This window comes from Trichinella spiralis, assembly GCF_000181795.1.
Source record: "Trichinella spiralis strain ISS 195 chromosome Unknown Scfld1, whole genome shotgun sequence".
NCBI lineage: Eukaryota > Metazoa > Nematoda > Enoplea > Trichinellida > Trichinellidae > Trichinella > Trichinella spiralis.
This window is the reverse complement of record NW_003526940.1, coordinates 90,973-109,618: the sequence shown is the minus strand read 5'-3', so window position 1 is coordinate 109,618 and position 18,646 is coordinate 90,973. Positions and strand designations below refer to the sequence as shown.

General features: G+C 36.5%; 2 protein-coding genes across 2 annotated transcripts; one reads left to right on the top strand and one right to left on the bottom strand.

Moving 5' to 3' along the window:
* Positions 1-2,387: 2,387 nt before the first annotated feature.
* Positions 2,388-4,769, top strand: Tsp_07089 (hypothetical protein). Its single transcript, XM_003381365.1, has 4 exons — positions 2,388-2,497; positions 2,585-2,863; positions 2,972-3,082; positions 4,676-4,769. Exons 1-4 carry the CDS (start codon positions 2,388-2,390, stop codon positions 4,767-4,769), a joined length of 594 nt encoding a protein of 197 aa, XP_003381413.1.
* A 4,894-nt stretch (positions 4,770-9,663) lies between these two features.
* Tsp_07090 (conserved hypothetical protein) lies at positions 9,664-15,221 on the bottom strand. The gene is made up of 11 exons (XM_003381364.1): positions 15,191-15,221; positions 13,826-13,989; positions 13,515-13,749; positions 13,338-13,448; positions 12,448-12,772; positions 12,299-12,383; positions 12,092-12,211; positions 10,495-11,287; positions 10,322-10,431; positions 10,068-10,227; positions 9,664-9,977 (listed from the first exon to the last, which is right to left on the bottom strand). The coding sequence occupies exons 1-11, from the start codon at positions 15,219-15,221 to the stop codon at positions 9,664-9,666; spliced, it is 2,448 nt and encodes an 815-aa protein (XP_003381412.1).
* Between the last annotated feature and the right edge of the window lie 3,425 nt (positions 15,222-18,646).

Genomic DNA, 18,646 nt, shown 5'->3' with positions numbered 1-18,646 from the left:
GGAATTGCTCTGCAGTTTATCAACAACAACAACACGTTTACGTAAATAAAATATTTTTCCTTATCACCAGTCAAATTTAGTGGAACTTTGCTTCTTTAAAACTCATTTTGTTTGCTCAAACATTTTAATGCTATCTTCTAAAAAGTCTTTGAAAAAAGAGAACAAGAAGCAACACTTGCGCCAGATAAAATAATTTAAATTTCAAAGGAGTTGTTCAAATTTTGCAATTCATAATAAATTAATTCACCATCGTTGAATTATGAAGAGTACGGTTTGATTATTTTCAAATTTGTTGATATATTTTGAATAATTCAATTTTTTGTCCTTCATTTATGTGTATTAGTATACTTTGTTGATTTCAGCTTTTATCAGATTATTGGATGATATTAAAATCAAAATATTTCATGTAAAATATGAAATGCCTTTCTGTATGCAGCGAGAAAATTCAAATCCAAATGAACAAAGAGAGATATATACATCGGTAATTTACGATTTACTACGCAAGTTAATGAACATATTATGTGCAAATTTAAGATTTATTTAAATTTCACGGGAATTATTTTGCTTATTTATAACGTTAAATTAAATAAAGATGATCGTATTCAATGTTGTTTTTGCAAAGTTTTTAGTGGTTTTGAATGATAATGACAACTTTAAAAATCCATAAATCTGTGCAAATTTCTTAATACAGTGCAATAAACAATGTCGTCGTCATGCATTGAATCTTGAAACAATGAATTGAAATTGTTTTATTCATTTAAATTGGTTGAAATATGCATATTCACTCACTCAAGTGTGAACAATAAAGCACATGTGGTTAATCAATGTATTGTGTAAATGAGAAAATTAATAATTTTATTGTAAATTCCTTTTTTCTATATATGCTTAGAAATTAAGTAAGTAAACGTTGAATGATCGTAGAAATCAATAAATTCATTGAATGAATCTTATTTGATAGGATGAATTTTTTGTTCTTTTCTTTTCCTTTGATGACTTAATATTCACAGGCATTTGAAATTGAAATCAATTGAATGTTAATGCAGGAAAGAAAAAGAAAAAGCACATACCAAGCCCATTGCCTGGAATTTGTCTTACCAATTAAGCTTGATGTAGCTCATTTTACAAAAGAGAATTTTTTCCCATGTAATTTCAGTTATTGCTGAAATTACAATTAGCATGCATTGTGGTGCATGTTTTTACTGCAGGCACAAAATTTGCTTTCATTTTTAATATCCTTTACTTGAAGTGCAGTTCACAGTTTGCGGTAAGAAGTGCTGTTGGAAAAAGAATATCCGACGTCACTGAACAGTTGTGAGGAGTGTATTTTTTATACTTTTCCGCCGTTCAATCAAAAATCATAAATCGCATATCCACTACAATCGTAATTGTCATCAAAATGTGAAGCTGACATTTGTCATAATTGCTTACTGTAGATAATATTTCAAAGCAATTAGAAATGTATCTGGTTTTGTGTGTGTGTATGTGTATGTAAATGTGACAATAATAAATTGCGAGAATGTGAAAAGCTTGTGTAAAGTGCACCGGCAATATTTCTGGTCATGTACGCACACGCTTAATTTAACGCTGCCGCTTCAAATTAAACTTTTCCAGCGAGGCGGTATCCAAATTTATCTGCAAAATAAAACACGCATTTATTTGATTTTCTTAATTTTGAAACGGATAAATTATTGAAATGCTGTAATAATGCTCACTCACATCAGCTGTTCAAGTGGGGTGGGCGGGATAGGTAACTTAAAAATGGTCCACAATGGAATTGCCACATTCTGCGGTCCGCGTCAGTTGCATTTTAATTAACAACATCTAATAAAATATCAAATAGTCTAGCTGACATTTAAGCATGATTGAATCTCGAACAAGGCGTTCTCTGCTATTGTTGAGCCGGTTGAAAAATCGCCTGGGATATTTGCTGTTTTGTTATTCGATCTGACTAATCTCACGTATTTTCCTTAATGAAAAAGAAAAAGAAAAAACCCCATCAGATGCTTAGAAGCATTTTATTAGTTAATCGATGATAAAATTGAAAATGATGATCAAGCATCATACACGCACATATTTTTTGTTGGATTTGATATGATTTGACAGGATAGAATTTTAATTTGTTAAAATTTTTAGAAGCATAACAAAAAATATTGAATACATGTGTGAAGTGAAAAATTTTGCATTTTCATTTTTCTTCTGAAAACATCAACAGCATAGTATGGCAAAGAAAGTAAGCGATCAAGCTGAGAGGGGGCAGAGGAACTAAGGGAGGAAGGAGAAAGAGAGAGAGAGAGAGACAGAGGGTATGAATCAGTTTTTGGTCAATTTTGCTTGTTTTCTTGTGTGATTGTGAAGCCCACGAAACTTGGTGCGGTGGTATGTGCGGAATGCGTTTGCCTGTTTGTACAAGGCAAACAGATGCCCCGCAGCTGGATCCCGCAGTTGTTCACAAATATCCGAGGTCCAGCATTCGAAAGGTGACAAGTGGGTGGACCGCGTAAGAGTCTGCTTTGCAGAAATTTGTCCAAATAAGAACTTCTCCAACAGTGTATATTCTTGATATGTAAAACTGTTTACTCAACAGCATCCGTCAGCCGGCAATTTGCACGGGGGCCGTTGTGACAGCCGACGACACGTCATTAAAAGTGACAACCCGATTGGTTAAAGCACAATCAGGCAAAAGTCTAAAGGTGCTTCGACTGACCGTTTTCGAGTCAGTGCTTTGCCGACCTACCTCGAAGCTTACATGGATGAACTATCGAAACGCTGAACTGTTCCTGCTGGCCTTCTTGACGCTTTCACTTTTGGCCGTCTTAGCCTTAGCTACACTTTGCGCCACCGCTTCACCAAATCTCATACAGAGGTAAATATAATTATTTAGTTTGTTGTTTATATTCATTTGAATAATAATATTCATTCAACTGAGTTCACCATCTCGTTTACTGAACACAACATCCCTGTAATATTTTAGGGTGAGAAGACCGAGAAGTGGAATTAGTGACCAACTGCTTGCCCATCACTCGGGCCACGGCAAACCGTCTGAAGCGCCGACAAAGAACATCGCCTACGGTTTAGACCTTTGGTAAGTACATATTTGGCATACTCATATACTCACACTCAAATGCGACTAAATTGCATTTGTAAATTTTAAGCATGAAGCAAGTGATATACAAAAACAAAGTCAGTAATTATTTTGAACTTTCATATTTTGGATATTATTAAATTAATTTTAATTACAATTTGAAATTACCTTCAAAACACAACTTCATAGCAATAGCAAACAACAGAGTACAACTTGGTATATACTACATCATTTACTTTAGAATGAATTGTAAAAAATTCAAAATTATGCACGCAATATTATTATTGAACATTAGACAAAGTGTATTAACTAATTGATTGAAATACAACACAAAAAATTTAAACTAGGCAAGAAAAATGAAGCAAATAATAACAAGGGCAATAATTGTAATAAATGAAATTTTCTATAATAAATAAATCATCAAATTGAAATTATAAAGCACTTTTTCAATTTTTATTTCAACAATAGTCATAATTAATAGAATAACCAACTAAATGTTCATATTAACGAGCAGTTGTTCATGTTAAATAATAGGTATAGTAAAAAAAATAATAAATAATACTATTTTACTTGACTATATTTAAATTTAATTGTACAAATTGTAAATGGACAAATTAAATTCTACTTTAAATATTATTTCAAGAAAAAAATCGATAAACATGCAAGTTTTTTCTCGAGTGCAACAAAAAAGCAATTCTGAAAGTGAAAGTAAGTAATAATTACCGATTAATAAATAGTCTCAGTGACTGAGTGATTTCAAGATCATTAAGACAAAATAATTTCATTACAACGAATGAGAAGAAATTGTATTTTAAATAAATAAATATATATATGCATGCCATTTTTCAATCATTTTGTCCATCTACGATTGTAAAATATTACGTCATGCTTAATGGAAATATCACATAATCTTGTAAAAAGCAGTTTAACAAAAAAAACCTGTTAAAGTTATACTTTGTTCTGCTTTTTTGTAATTGCCTGCATTTTTTTATTTTAACAACTATACTGTATCACATTAAAAATAAATAATATGATGCTGACAGAACAAATTTGCTAGAATCGGTGTTATCATCATTGAATGAATCAGATCAGATAGATAGATGTTCGTGTTGTTGATCAGTAAACAACGCAACTTGTTTTTTTATGCAATATAAACATTTTTGATTAAACAAAAAAAAGCATTAATACAAATTGTATTGTGTATAAATAAATTTCCGCTAACTGGACGTTGTCTAACAATGCAATGCTTCTTGTCTTGCCTTTTTTATTGTCGTGCGCCAAATTCACTCTATTATTAATTTTATGTTATAAATGAAAATTCCAAAAAAAGAAATACTCTACTATATTCGACCAATCAAGCAGTGCTATTCTGTTGGTTGGATGTTTGTTTTTTTTCTGAAAAAGCATCAAAAAACAATAGTCGAATCATATTCACTTTTTCTCTATTACATGATTCTTGTTGTTGTTGTTGTTGTTGGTATTTGTTACTGAAATTTTCAAAAAATTATTTAAATTTTTAAATTCAAATTCTTCTCATTTGGAAAATATACAAAAGTCAAGTGTACTGTATTTATATATGAGAAACAATTGCAGGAACGGTACCACAACGCCGTACATTTTGAACAAAGCGGAACGTGAAGAACAGCTGCTGAAACTTTTGCTGAAAGTGGTACAAAGCTTGCGATGACACGGTATATAACTCGACATTGCGAATAATTCGAACAACAACAACTGCTTGCCACACTGCCGTATTATTAACACTCTGTATACCTGTGCATCATTTGCATAAGGAAGAAGTGATCATCCATCCATTCACCAGGACGAGAAATAAATAAAACCAAAGATTCGCTTCTCACATTCCATTGATCCGTTCGGTTCTGTTGTCGAGCTTGCTTGGTGAAGAATAACGATATTATGATTTGACTTGTTGGTCAACTTTTAACGTCGAACAAATAATTCTTATTATAAGCGCATACATATTATACATATATATATATATTTTTGTTTTGCTTTTAAATAGAAGTAAACAAATTCATAACAACGCATATGTATATATATATATATGTTTATTTTTTTGTATTTTTTTCAAATCACAAAACTTGATAGACTAATTCACTCATTCAAAAGCTAAAAGGAAAACAGTGGCAACAACATTTCGAGGCCTCGACAAAAATATGTGGCCAAATGTGTGACTGATGTGCACGCATATTCAAAGTGATGATACAACATCACACTCAATAAAAAAAACAACGCACAGACATAAATTTGTAAAACAACAATGATACTTTCAATCAATCAGGCAGCCAGCCAATGAATATTATCACAATGATGATGAGATATATATGCACAAGAAGGGCAGGGGATGGTAGGGAGGGGAAGGAGGAGGAGGAGGGAGGGGAAGGAAAAGGAGGAGTAGGAGGAAAAGGGGAATTTACAGTAAAAATAAAATAAAAAAAGCAAAACAATAAAAAAAAATTTGAAGAAAATTTCTCGAACGAAACCCACCAACAAAATAAACCAGCATTGATGTTACCACAGAAACAGACAGACAAGCTTAGCCATAGGCCACCTTTCACCACCAAAGCTGCTGTCAAACGAAGAAACATAAAAAATAAAGAAAAAATAAAGAGGAAGAAGAAGAAGACAAAAAGTACACTGCCCGTCTCATTTCACAATTCACACGGGTCTCCCCAGCATGTAGAGAAGTGTAGAAAAAGTGAAACCAAAAAAAGAACATAAAGAAGAAAAAAAAAATAAACTCAATAATAATTATGCTCGATGATGATGATACTAAAAGGTAACTACCTACCACCAAACCGTCATAAACCATCGGATTGGAAAAACCGTCATTCAAGCAAGAGTTTCTTACAAAAATTTCCAATCCAATCTCCCAGATCGTGATCGTTCAAGAAGAATCTCTTCATTGAGAAGAAGAAAATTAAAAAAAAACAAAACAAAACAAAACAACAAAATGCTGACTGATCGATGTATTAAAAATGAAAAATGATAAGAAGAAGAACACCCGGATAAAGAGAGACAGGAATTGAAAAAATTGGAAAAAGCTTGCCTTCCTCGTATAAAATATACACGCGAAAGCAAAAGCAGATTTACTTGGTAAATCCACTTACAGTAGCACAAAGTGTTCAAAATTGTCTGTCGTCGTACAGTTGTGCAGGAATAGAATAGACAATATTGACGATGAAGAGAGAGAGAGAAAGAAAAAAAGAGAAATGAGTTTGAAGCCATGACTTGTTTTTAATGCCTTTGTAGCAGCTGAGCAACGAAAAAGGCGTAGTAAGAAACAATCAAATCAGATCAGATCAGTTCAGATCAAAAATGATCAGGCTTGCGCAGAAGCTCTTCGAAAATGTCGAAGAAGAGTGTGCATGAGAGACAATGCTATAATCGATCATATAACACATTTGGAGGATTTCAAGATCCAGAGCAATGACAAGAGAATTGGGATGGAAAGAGAGAAAAAAGCCCGCTTGTGCCTCGAACATTGCACAAAACAAAAAAAAATGTCATCACATGCAACAAATGCTTACAGGCAAAAAAGAAACATTTCTCATTTTTGCTGTTGCGAAAACAGAAGGCTGAATGAAATTTTCGCACAGCTCGACAAAAATTGTCGAAATGTCGAAATCAACGACCAGTATTTTGTATGTGAATGAATGATTGCTATTTTTCCAATTTTTCCCATCTCTATCTGCTATGTGGTTCATAGAAAGTTCACCAACGAGAGACAAATCAACTGATATATCACAGTGAATCGAACAATCAATCATCAGTCGGTGAAAATTCATCCATAAAAGCTTTCCATAAACCAGCATATATAAAAAGACGACATAGAAAAAAGAAAGTAATATTTCAAATAATGCAGGCAAGGAAGAAAGGTAATTTTGGAGAAATTTTTTTTTGTTAAAGCGCGTATGCTACACATATGTTGTTGGAGAGTAGAGTGAGCAAAACATACAGTAGTTGTCGTAGCAGTAGTGAGTAATAGAAATAAATAAATAACATATATATATATGTATGTATAACGTGCACATTCACAATCAGTCGACCTCGAAATGAAAGCACGGCACTCCTGATGACAACATAATACCAGCAATGAAGAAAAAGCCACATTCCGAACGATGATGGAATCAAAACAAAACAAAACAAAAAAAATAAAACAAGAACATCACAGCCGTGCATAGATAGATGGTTCTGCGAATACAAAAAGCCACTGTCCTTCAGCGTTATAGTGTATATATGGAGTAGTAGTAGTAGTATGGAAAAAAGCAGTAAATGAGATTATATGTATTTTTTTGGAAAGTTTTCTAAATTAATGCAAGCACAGGTTTTGGAATAAAATATAAAACGGTCGGCTTAAAGAGACATCAAAAAAATGAAGAGTATCGGTTGTAAGAAAGAATAAGAAGAAGCATCGTCAGATGGATGTGTGTGTGGGCTAGATGTTGTCAGAAGAGAAAACACACACGATAACTTCTTCTTCGTTTCAAATGGTGAAAATTTCAGATGTTAAGAATGAAAACATGCTACCAACTAAGTAGGCAAAAATAAATCTTCATTTTTTACCGACACGATTGACTGACCAATTGAGCAACTGAGGCAGAGGATGGTAAAAAAAACTCGACGAAAGCCAGACCGTGGAAGGAGAAGCTTGCTTCGCTGGTAAAAAAAAAAACCATCTCCAACAGTTCACAACACAAAAGTCGTCATTCTTTCCATATAATAAAATTTATAATAAACAAGCATAAATAAATAAATACACATGCACAAAACCCATGCTTATAGATGCACACGCACATAAACCCATGGACAATAAACACGTTCTATAGGAAAAAACAATATATATATATATTGTTTCTGAAAAGAGATAATTTTATAATAGCCCGTTGCAATCTCGCCTGGCAAATTGAAGAATTTTTTGTTGAACATGTTTTGTTGTTTGGTCTATTTTCTTGTTTGTTGTTGAAATGGAAATAAAAAATGTAAAAAAAGGTAATAAAAATCAAAAAGTTGTATAAAATTATCATCATCAGCACGATGATGATGACGATGATACACGATGGTGATGATTTTGTACACGATTAGTAGTAGTAGTAGTAGAGTATAGCAAGCAAGCAAACGACGAACACCACGCATGAAAAACCAAGCGAAATTGATCTTTGGCTAAAGAGACGAAATCAAGAGACAACAACAAAACAAAAAAAAAGCAACAAGCGAAGAAGTGTGTAATTTTTTTAAGTGGAAAGACTGACTTCAATTTCTCATTTCGCAAAAAAGAGAAACCCATTTTCAATATGTATTATTTCTAGCACTTTCAGAAATTCCTGCACAATTTTTGTCACTGTTAACCCAAGAAGAAGAAGAAGAATAAAGAATACTTGAGGGGTTAGACGACGACAGACAAACGTTGCATACTTTTTTAAAGCAGCAACCGCGTGCTTTTATTAAAAGCATCCCGAATTTTTGTGCTTTCAAAATGAAAAAGCGTCAATCAAATGTTTTCTCGACCTTATTCCTTTTTTTGGCACACGCGGACAAGCGCCAGTGAACAAAAGAGAAAAAATTTTTTAAAAAAGGAAAAGGATATAGAGACAATGGAATTCAGAATGGAGAAAAAGCAATCGAGGAAATCACAATCAGAAATATCCTTTTAACCTACGACACATCGTCATCAATGAGAAGAGAACAAACAGCGAGCAATGAGAAGCAGCAAAACACTCCACGCAGACGAATAATAATAAAGAGGAATTATTAAGAGAGAGAAAGAGAGCAGTGAAAAGTGTTTTTCGCGCTGAGTTGTATGGAAAAATATCCATCAATATGTTAGAGAAAAGAAAATACACTTTTGCTCGAGAATCGATCGTATAAAAATGATGACAGACGAAAATGGGCAAGTAGATATTAAAAAAATTAAAAAAAAAACAATACGCCAACAATTCAAAATGGTATACACGAACAAAAAAATGCAATATTTCAAATATATTGGTGGCGTATATCATTTTTAAATGGGTAAATAATGATACCAAAACAAACAATTCATCTTTAAGAGGTTGTACAAGGCAGAACACAAAAATTGCAAAATATGCAATAATTGTGTACAAATATAGCTAACTGATTTCATGGAAAAAAAGAAGGACGCATCAAACAAGAGCAATAGAATAATACAACATATGGAACCGTAATATTTGATTAGTGTTTTTTTTTGCTTTTTCATATTTAGCGGCATACGAGAAAACATCCGAGTATGGTCAGAAAACGACTTACTGTTGACTTTTTCCTGAATAAGCAGCAAAAAATAATTTTTTTTTAAACCTTTCCTATTATATGAAATTTTTTTTGTCAAGCAAAGCCGATTCTACCAGCAAATGACCACACTCAAACGAGGCCGCTTTGGTAAATGGAACAACCTGAATAATGGATAATACTGAGGTGCTCGGGTAAATATTGAATACGAATATCTATAGATCGATTATGACTTACAGATGCACCCAAAATAGTAGGAAAAAAAAGAAAAAAAAAGAAAAAAAAGCGCACCACTTTTACACGCAACATTAATGCACTTTTCAGAATGTTGGGTGGCGACTGTCCATATTGTAATAAGTGTCCCCGTAGACTGTGTTAGGCGGGTGACCCATCGCTGCCAATTGCTCTGGCAAAGGCATTTGTCCCGGCGGTGGCGGTGGCGGAGGGGGAGCAAATGGGTGTGGCGGCCCAGCAGGCGTCCATTGGGTATTTGGTGGGGGTGGGGGTGGCATATCCCAAACTATTCCAGGTGGCGGGGGTGGCAATGATCCTGGTGGACCAAACATCTGACAGTTCTTTGTCGACTGAAGCAATCGCTCAACTTCATTGTCTTTGGCTATGTAAATAACTAACCCTGAAACGTGAACAAAAAAACGATCTAAATAATAAAATGAGTTTCGAGATAGATGATATGAGATGATGAAGTAAAAAGAAAAGGATATACCGTTTGAGTAAACTGAGCAATCCTGTTGCAGGCGAGCGAAAGCTTTTTCTGCTGAAACGTCTTTGAATTTGACAGCAGCGAATCCAGAACCCGGAGGAAAAACAAAAGCTTGTACTGGTCCAACTCGATTGAACAGGTATTGCAATGTTTGTTCATCCATCTGAAATGAAAAAAAAAATGAATTATTATTACTATTCAATAAAAAGGTTGGAAAAAGTTTGTGCTCAACGTGGTATTGTTGGAGCTGAACGCACCGTTTGCTGAGTTAAATGCATAAGCACAATCCATTGCAGTCCACAAGATGTCGACGGGATTGATGATGAAGAAGAAGCATATTGTGGAGCTGTTGTTATTGGTGTTGCTGCTGGTGCAGCAGCAGCAGCAGCAGCAGCAGCATACGGCATGACACGAGACGGAGATTTCGCACTGAATGGAGAATAGGCAGCGGAACTAGTCGTCGTCTGCATTATCGGTCGGAATGATTTTGCGGACCAACTGTCGGTCGCATAGTTGGGACTGATGCTCGAGATCGTCGGGTCGATACAGCTTTTGGTCGGTGTTGTGATGGCGGACAGCAAAGAGGTGCTGGGCATGGAATAGGCGCCGTGGGCAAAACCGCTGGTAGAAGGTCCAGCTTGATAGGTCGGTTTCAGATCGTGACCAAAACGGCCCAAACCGATTGAACTGGTCTTGACACTACCTGGCGTAGCGTTCGGGTCGTCGGCCACCTCTTTCGGATCTCGCCATTCCCATTTTTGGCCTGGTCGAAATTCAGGCGGTCCATCGTCAATTCCAATAATACCCGTGCCAAAAGTGTGCGCGCCGCTGGTGCCGGGCATTGAACTAGCCAGGCTCATGTCGAGAGACATGTGACGGCCGATTATTCCATTTTTATCCGATTGACTGACAACGGCCGCAACAGCATCTTCCAAAGTTCCGTAGGCAGCAGCAGCACTGGGAAAAATACTGCTTCTCAGATCTTTCATGTCGCCGGTTTTCATGAAAGAATCGATTGGCCATTCGAAACCAGACTGTCGCTTGGTATTCGACCACGGATCACTACTACTACTGCCAGCAGTCATGTCAAAAACGCCAAACTGTTTGCTCGTAGAGGCGGTGGCGGAAATGGCAGCAGCACAATCGCCGCCATTAATATAAATCGGTTTACGATCGGTACTCAAATACATATTCAATGGATTCAACGGGCCATGTTTCCACTGCTGAAAAATCAAAAAAAAATATTATTATTAATCAAAAAACAATATTCGTCGATTCACGTATACGTAATATTTTTTTAAGAAAAACTGACCATTAATTTTGACTGATTTGGTAAATCTGATGTTGGCATGGAACAGCCGAAAGTTACATCGTTGGATGAGGTGTTTTTCCTCAGTGAAGTTTGTTGCGCGGCGCTGAACTGACTGCGCAAATTTCGCGCGGTCAGTCGAAGCTGATTCACCTCACCGGCCAGGCGCCGGTATTCTTGTTGCTGAGAGGCGTTCAACGTCCCGTTATGTTCCAACGTCTGCAAGTGTTGAAGCTCGATTTTCGACTGTTCCAATTTCGTTATACACTGTAGCAGCTGTCTCAACTTAAGTAAAGTTTCTTGCGGCAGCGGTTGATTTAAAATAGTACTGTCTATGTGTCCGGTCCTCATGGCTATATTGAGCTTCTCCGCTACTTGGTGCGCCAAAGCCTAAAGAGCAGCAGCGACCATAGCGACCGTACTAAGGGGCAAATTTACCACAAACGAGCAAATCAAGTCACACACACACACACACACGTTCCTAACCGAACCAATGGGCAAAAAAACCCTTAAGAGACTTGGATTTTTCTCTTACGCATTCTCCAATTAATAAACTAACTCTCTATCTCAAAGTTTACGAAATAAAAAAAAAACTTCTTAAGTATCAGTGTCAAATCAATCCACTGCTGCCACAGCAACTCTCCTCATGCACTGTACACCCTCCACCGGTGTTTTTTTAAATAATAAACATTTACATTAAAAAACCGTTAAAACTCACCATGCTATTATCGCAATTTGTGCTCGGACCAGGTATCATATGGCTAGCAAATATGTCATCGCCAACGAGATTCGAATCAACGTTGCGACGATTGCCAACATCTTGCCTACTGGTGCCAGGCTAAAATGAACAATAAAAATAATACAATATATAAATGTGGTGGTGGTGCTTAAACGAAACGAATAAAAAAAAAACTTTTCTCCATACTTTCGCAGATGCAGCATCATTATTCCAAACCTGCCCACCGGCAGCGGCTGCGTCGTTCATCCACGATGAACTGGCGTCCAGTGCACTAGAAACAAAACCATTAGTATATTATTGTTAGTTTTATTTCAAAAAAAAGAAAAAGAAATTACCCAGTAGCGTTCAAACCACCATACGGGCTGTTCATACCAGTAGTACCCCAACCGTTCAGAGGTTTAACTGGTTGTGGAGCGATTGGAGAATCTTTCCAAACGCTACCGGCATTCGGCAGAATAGCCACCTTAGAACTTGTGGAAGGAGCGCCGGCAGAAGTAGATGGAGCTGGATTTGGAGGAGTGCTCACCGAATTGGCATCCTCATTACTGTTTTTCCAGCGCTTAATCTCACCTTGAGCGGCGGGATCGCCCCATATGGCAGTACCTTTATCCGGCATTGTATTTTTCTTCGGATATGGATTATTCCATATCATGCTGCTATCTGTAAAGTAAACGCAATGAGTTCAATTAATCAATGCAAAATATACAACACTTACCTTGTGCCAGTGGCGGGCCATTCCAAATGTTGCTATTGTTGTTGTTGTTGTTGTTACCGTTATTGTTAGCGTTGTTGTTATTGTTGTTGCTGCTGTTGCCATTGTTGTTGTTATTGTTGTTGTTGTTTCCGTTGTTATTCGGTGCCCCTTCTTGACTGTTCCAGGCGTTATTTCGTGAAGTACTAGTACTCTGAAATGTAAAAACAACAATCATCATCTGAATCTGGAAAAGTCAAATTGCTTTCGAAAAATATTATTTCACTAACTAAATCTAAAATAAAAAACAATTTAAAATTCTTTCTCTTCACTCCAACAACAAACAAACACTTACTGGAACATCTTCCCATCCACCTGATGTACGTGGTGGTGGTGGTGGCGGTAATGGTGGAGCAGCCCACTGTTGTTCTTTATCAGTGGGAGGCTTCCAGAACATACTGTTGTTGGTGTTATTGCTGCTATTATTATTATTATTATTATTGCTGCTGCTGCTGTTGTTGTTATTATTGCCACCGCTTGAATTGTTAGAAGTATTCCAGGCCGGTTCACGTGCTGCCGGTCTGCTACCCCAACTTGAAGATGCCACCAAAGATTCGTCATCCGTTCGTCGTCCTCCAGCATTAGCTGAAAAGAACAAAAAAATTATATTAAAAAAAGTAAAAGGAAATACAGAAAAAAAATAACAAGTACCTGGATCATTGCCGCCGCCATTGCTGTTATTGCTGCTACCAGCATTACCAACATCCCACGGTGTTCCCTGATCTACAGGTTTTCCCCAATTTCCTGTGCCCATTTCGTAATTGCAGTCTTTCGCAGGGTTTATTACGCTACCAATTGGATTTGATTGTGCAGGAGGAGCAGTATTGATGCTTTTTCTTGCAATTTCCGACCAACTGCTGCTGCACACAGATTGGCTATTTTCGCCCTGAAAAGAAGAAAACAACAATACAATAAGAGAGAGAACAAAAATAAAGGGTGAAAGGTATTCTTTTTTCGCTTACTTGGGTCGTTCGACTTTGAGACCAAGCAGAATTGTTGACGTCCGCACTTGCTTTCACGACTCCGCACCAGTCGGAGCTGCCACCAACACTACCAGTAGGACCTGAGTTTTTCCAATTAGAAGCGGAGGTAGAACTGCTAGGGTCCCAAGCGTTTTTGGAAGAATCTGAAACAAAGGGAAAAAAAGAAGTCAAAAAAACACAATGATGATGATGATCACTGATGATGGATTACTTTTTACACTAGACGATGAACTGCCAGATATCAAAAGATTGTTACTATTATTATTTGGATTGCTGCTGTTCACGTTACTCCAAACAGAAGAAGAAGAAGAAGAAGAGGATGAAGAAGAAGAAGTATTTGGATCTAAATTTTCAGTAAACAGAGGATTCCCAGTTCCGCTGTTGTTTCCTCCGTCAATATTCCACATTATACTTGAGCAGGCAAATAGGAATCTGACATTGGACCGGTACTCGCTAAAAAAGAAAAAAAAATTAGAAGAAAAAAAACGAATTGAAACGCTTTGTGCCAATGGAAAAAGCAGTGCACAACGATGATGCATGTAGGGGTATGTGATGATGATTCGCGACGGCAGCAGCAACAATTTGACTAATTCTTATTCTCTCGATAGTATAAAATGTGAATAAATAAAATAGCATGCGCGCAAAGTTTGCAGATGAGAAGAGCAAAAAAATGAAAATGGAAAAAAATCTACTGTCGAACAACGACCGACCGTGTGACATGTGTGAATGCAGAATGAGAGAAAGATGACAAAACAACAGCTCTCTCTCGCTCTTTCTCTCTGAATGGAATACTGTAGAGATGACCTTCATCAACAGATCAGACAAGCTTCAAACGAGGGCAATCGTGTGTGTGTGTGCTGAGAGATCGAGATAGAAAGAAAGTACGCGTTGATTGGCTGCTTCTCGGTTGCACTCGCTTGAACAAACAGAGCAGGAATTACCTCAATCTTTGTAATCAAGGGCAAGAGAGAAGAGGAAAAACAAAGCAAATGAATGATTGAATGAATACCAGTACACTTTTTTTTTGGCATCACTGCTCCGTTTATCAGCAGAAAGATAGAAATTTGATCCGTTGGCCGCAATTACAATGCAGAATCCAAAGCCATAAGGTCAAAGAAGTTCACCACAATTATCATGATGATCATCAAGCAAAAGTAGAAAAAGAAATGGGCCGCCACCGCCTAGTATTATATTTTTCTCTTCTGCGATTGCAATTCGATGCTGCTGCTGCTATTATTATTATTATTATTCTATAAAAGTGTTTGTGCTCGCTTCTGATCAGCCAGCCAGCAAGCCGGAGTAGCGGTTGAAGAAACAGGCAATGTTCGAGAAAAACTCGTTTACCGAAATGAAATCGCACGCAATCGATTGTCATTTTATGCAGACTGCAGCCAGCACAAGCAAATACAGATCGTAAGAATCAATATGTCAAAAGCAAGCAAGCAAGATTTTCTTTGCAAACCGAAATGACGATTCAATGGAAAAACGGAAATAAAACGCGACAAAATAAATTTTAAAAAATAACCCACCTTTATCAACTCAACAACAAAATAAATATTATTGTTTTTTTCTTGCAAATAATGTATATCTTGTAAAAAATGAAGAATGAAAAAAAATTCTTTTTACAGCAAATAAAGTTGAGAAAACACAATTGTCGTATGAGAGTCCTGTTTACAAGCACATGACTGCCTTGAAAAATCTAGTTGCAAGACAATTTCTCCTGCAAAGCGACAAGGGCATGCGCATTGGAACGATCGCTTTTTTCAACAATACTTTTCGGCTCGACAATTCAAGAGGAGGTTGATTAGTATATATATTTTTTAAATGATTTCAATTTTTCATCATTAACAACAACAAAATTAAAAACCAACAAACGACGTCATTACGATTGTGGCCAATTGTCCAAAGTGGATTTGTTCTATTGCATGTTTACTATCGTTTCGAAGGGGTTGGTCTTGATTTGTCGTTCAAATGTTGTATTGCAAATAAAGAGAAGAAAACACTTTCGAAAAGATACGGATGACAGATAGACACAGAGACGAGGCGTATGATGCAGCCATAAGAAGAAAAATCGCCAACACCGCACTATTCTCTCTCCGTTGCAACATCTGTTACTAATTTTACGATTGCTGCAATTACTGCCAGTAGCAGTACCACTATATACATAGACTATTGATGCTGCTACGGCAGCGTTATTGCTGGCCTATTATACTGGAGGGGGGGGGGAGAACAGCTTCGCTTTGCAATGAGAAAGCTTAAAGCTGCAAAGAAAAAGCAAGCAGTCAAGCAACAGGCGCTGCGGTGTGTGTGCATTCAATTCTGCTCATTGACCTCATTATAATAAATCATTCCCAAGCGCGCACGTGTATAATATAAAATATATTCTCATAGTCGTCGCATATAGGCGAACTTCCTTTTTTCTTCTCACTCCCCTTTTCACAACAAGCCGACTCATATCGATGTGTTGAAATGTAATTTTAAATTAATTATGCTGTTTTTTCTTTCGAAGAAAAAGTATATTCTCATTCATTGACACTTGTGAAGAGTGAAAATTAAAAAAAGAACCCGACGTCAGCAGAGAATAGTTAACTGAAACGAGAAATCGTTTGAAATGAAAAAACCTAGAACAAACAACATTACCAACCAACCCATCAAGCGCGTGTGTAATGTAGCCGCTTTTCAATAGTTTGTTACGTCAAATGACGACGACGTATATCTATCTCTGCAACTGAACTGAGCTGCTGCTGTTCGACGGCAAACTGAATCCCGGAAATCATGCTATCCCTCCTGCTAAAAAATAAAAAACAAAAAATTCTTACCGAATATTTTCTATGCGTTAACATTGTGATGGTACACAGCGAGTAGTAGAAATTGGACAATGCCAGAAAAAGCAAAAAAAATTTAAAAAAGAATAGATTCGTCAAAGATAGCAAGACGATATAGACGTTGAGGTGTGCAGTGATTGAGAAAGACAGACTGACTGAGAGAGGAAAGATTCGAAGCAAGCGACCGGGCAGAGGTCGAATGAATATGAATGAAAAAATCCCAAACCGAACAGTTGGTCAGCAGTGTAGAGCAGGGCTGCAAAACAGACCAATGGCCGAGAAAAATAAGTCTCTCTCTCTCTCCTCTGTGTTCACAGTGTGTGTGTGTGCCCCCTTTAGGCTAATCTAACCCGACCCAATTGCCGGCGGAACCATCATCGTCGTTCTGCGCTCCATGTGCACACACACACAACAGATTCGGGCACAATCGGCCGATTGCGCCACTTGACCCTTCTCCATGGACTAAGCCCGAAAGAAACAATGAAACCGAGCAGAAAAACAAAGCTAACCTGATTCCATTGACCAACCCAAATTATAGCCCATCACAGATAACCTGATTTTTAGTGACACGATGATAAAAAAATAAAAAGATGACCAAATAGGAGAAAAAATTACGCTGTCATGAAAACAAAAGACAAAAGAAAATGAGAAGAAATAAATATAATACGTTCCACTCAATCACAAACTGAAAGAAATACGCAAAGGGTCAGATGGAAAACGCCTTCAATACAAAGAAAAAAGAAATCCCACGACTACTACTTTATACATACACATACGTGTTATTTGTTTAAATATTATTTTCAAAAAATTGATTTCGTCGAAGTTAGCAACAGCAATGAAAACGTGATCAAGATTTTTCTTGCCAAATGTGCAAAACGATTGATATTATTGGCCAGTTCAACGACCGACCGGTTAACTTTTACCAGATGAAAAAAGAAGAAGAAAATTGACATATTCGAAATTTTTTTCAAACCTATTCCATTTGTTCCTAATAATATCGCTTTTATGTTTTTTTTACACAAACCGTCTAATAATAATGATAAGAAGAAGAAGAAGAAAATAATAACAATAATAATAATAATAATAATACCAACCACTGCTGCTAATAGTTTAGTATATATATAGTGTTTAGTAGTAGAGCAGAGCAGAGCAGGGCAGAACAGACGCTTTTGAATAGAAGGCGAGCAGTGCAAGCAAAGGATTCGTTTGGCTGGCCAAAAATCAATAATAAAACTGGGACGAACAGGCGAAACAAGTCTGACTAGCGAGAAACGCAGTGCAGCAGCAGCAACGGCAACAGCAACGCAGATTGACCCAGCAAAAGCGTTCAAACAATAGACGTATGCGCGCACACTACACACACACACACAGGCGAATGCATGCATTTTGCAAATTCTGCCTGCTCGCCCAACGAGCGTTATAATAATATTTTTCATCCATCTCCACGACGACCGCAACGCCAACAAGCCGCAGGCTTGTTTTTGTATACCTAATTGAGAAACTAGCCCATTCTGTGCTCTGTTGAGAATTATACAAATTTTCCCCTAAACCAACCGTACGATATATAGCAATTTTTATTTTTCTATTTGTACAACTGTCGAACAATAATAATAATTATTATTATTATTGATCGCAAGTCGATCATTTCTGCTACGACTAATACTTTCCATTTTGTTTATTATTATTACTCAATTTAAACCAATTTCATCATGTTACGGATGACATGTGAAAAACAGATTTATTTTCTTGGAATTTCTTTAACGTTCAAATAAACATTATACGTGAAATATTTCAATTTTGTTTCTCATGAATAAATTAACAAAACAAAAAAAACAATCATTTTTAATTGATCCTACCACTTAAATGCAAACTACCACCACTTTTTTGGACAGCTTTTTGAGAAATGTTTCATTATTTTGCGTAGTCAAAATTTCAAACATAAATGAAAAAACAAAAAAAACAACTTTACATGATC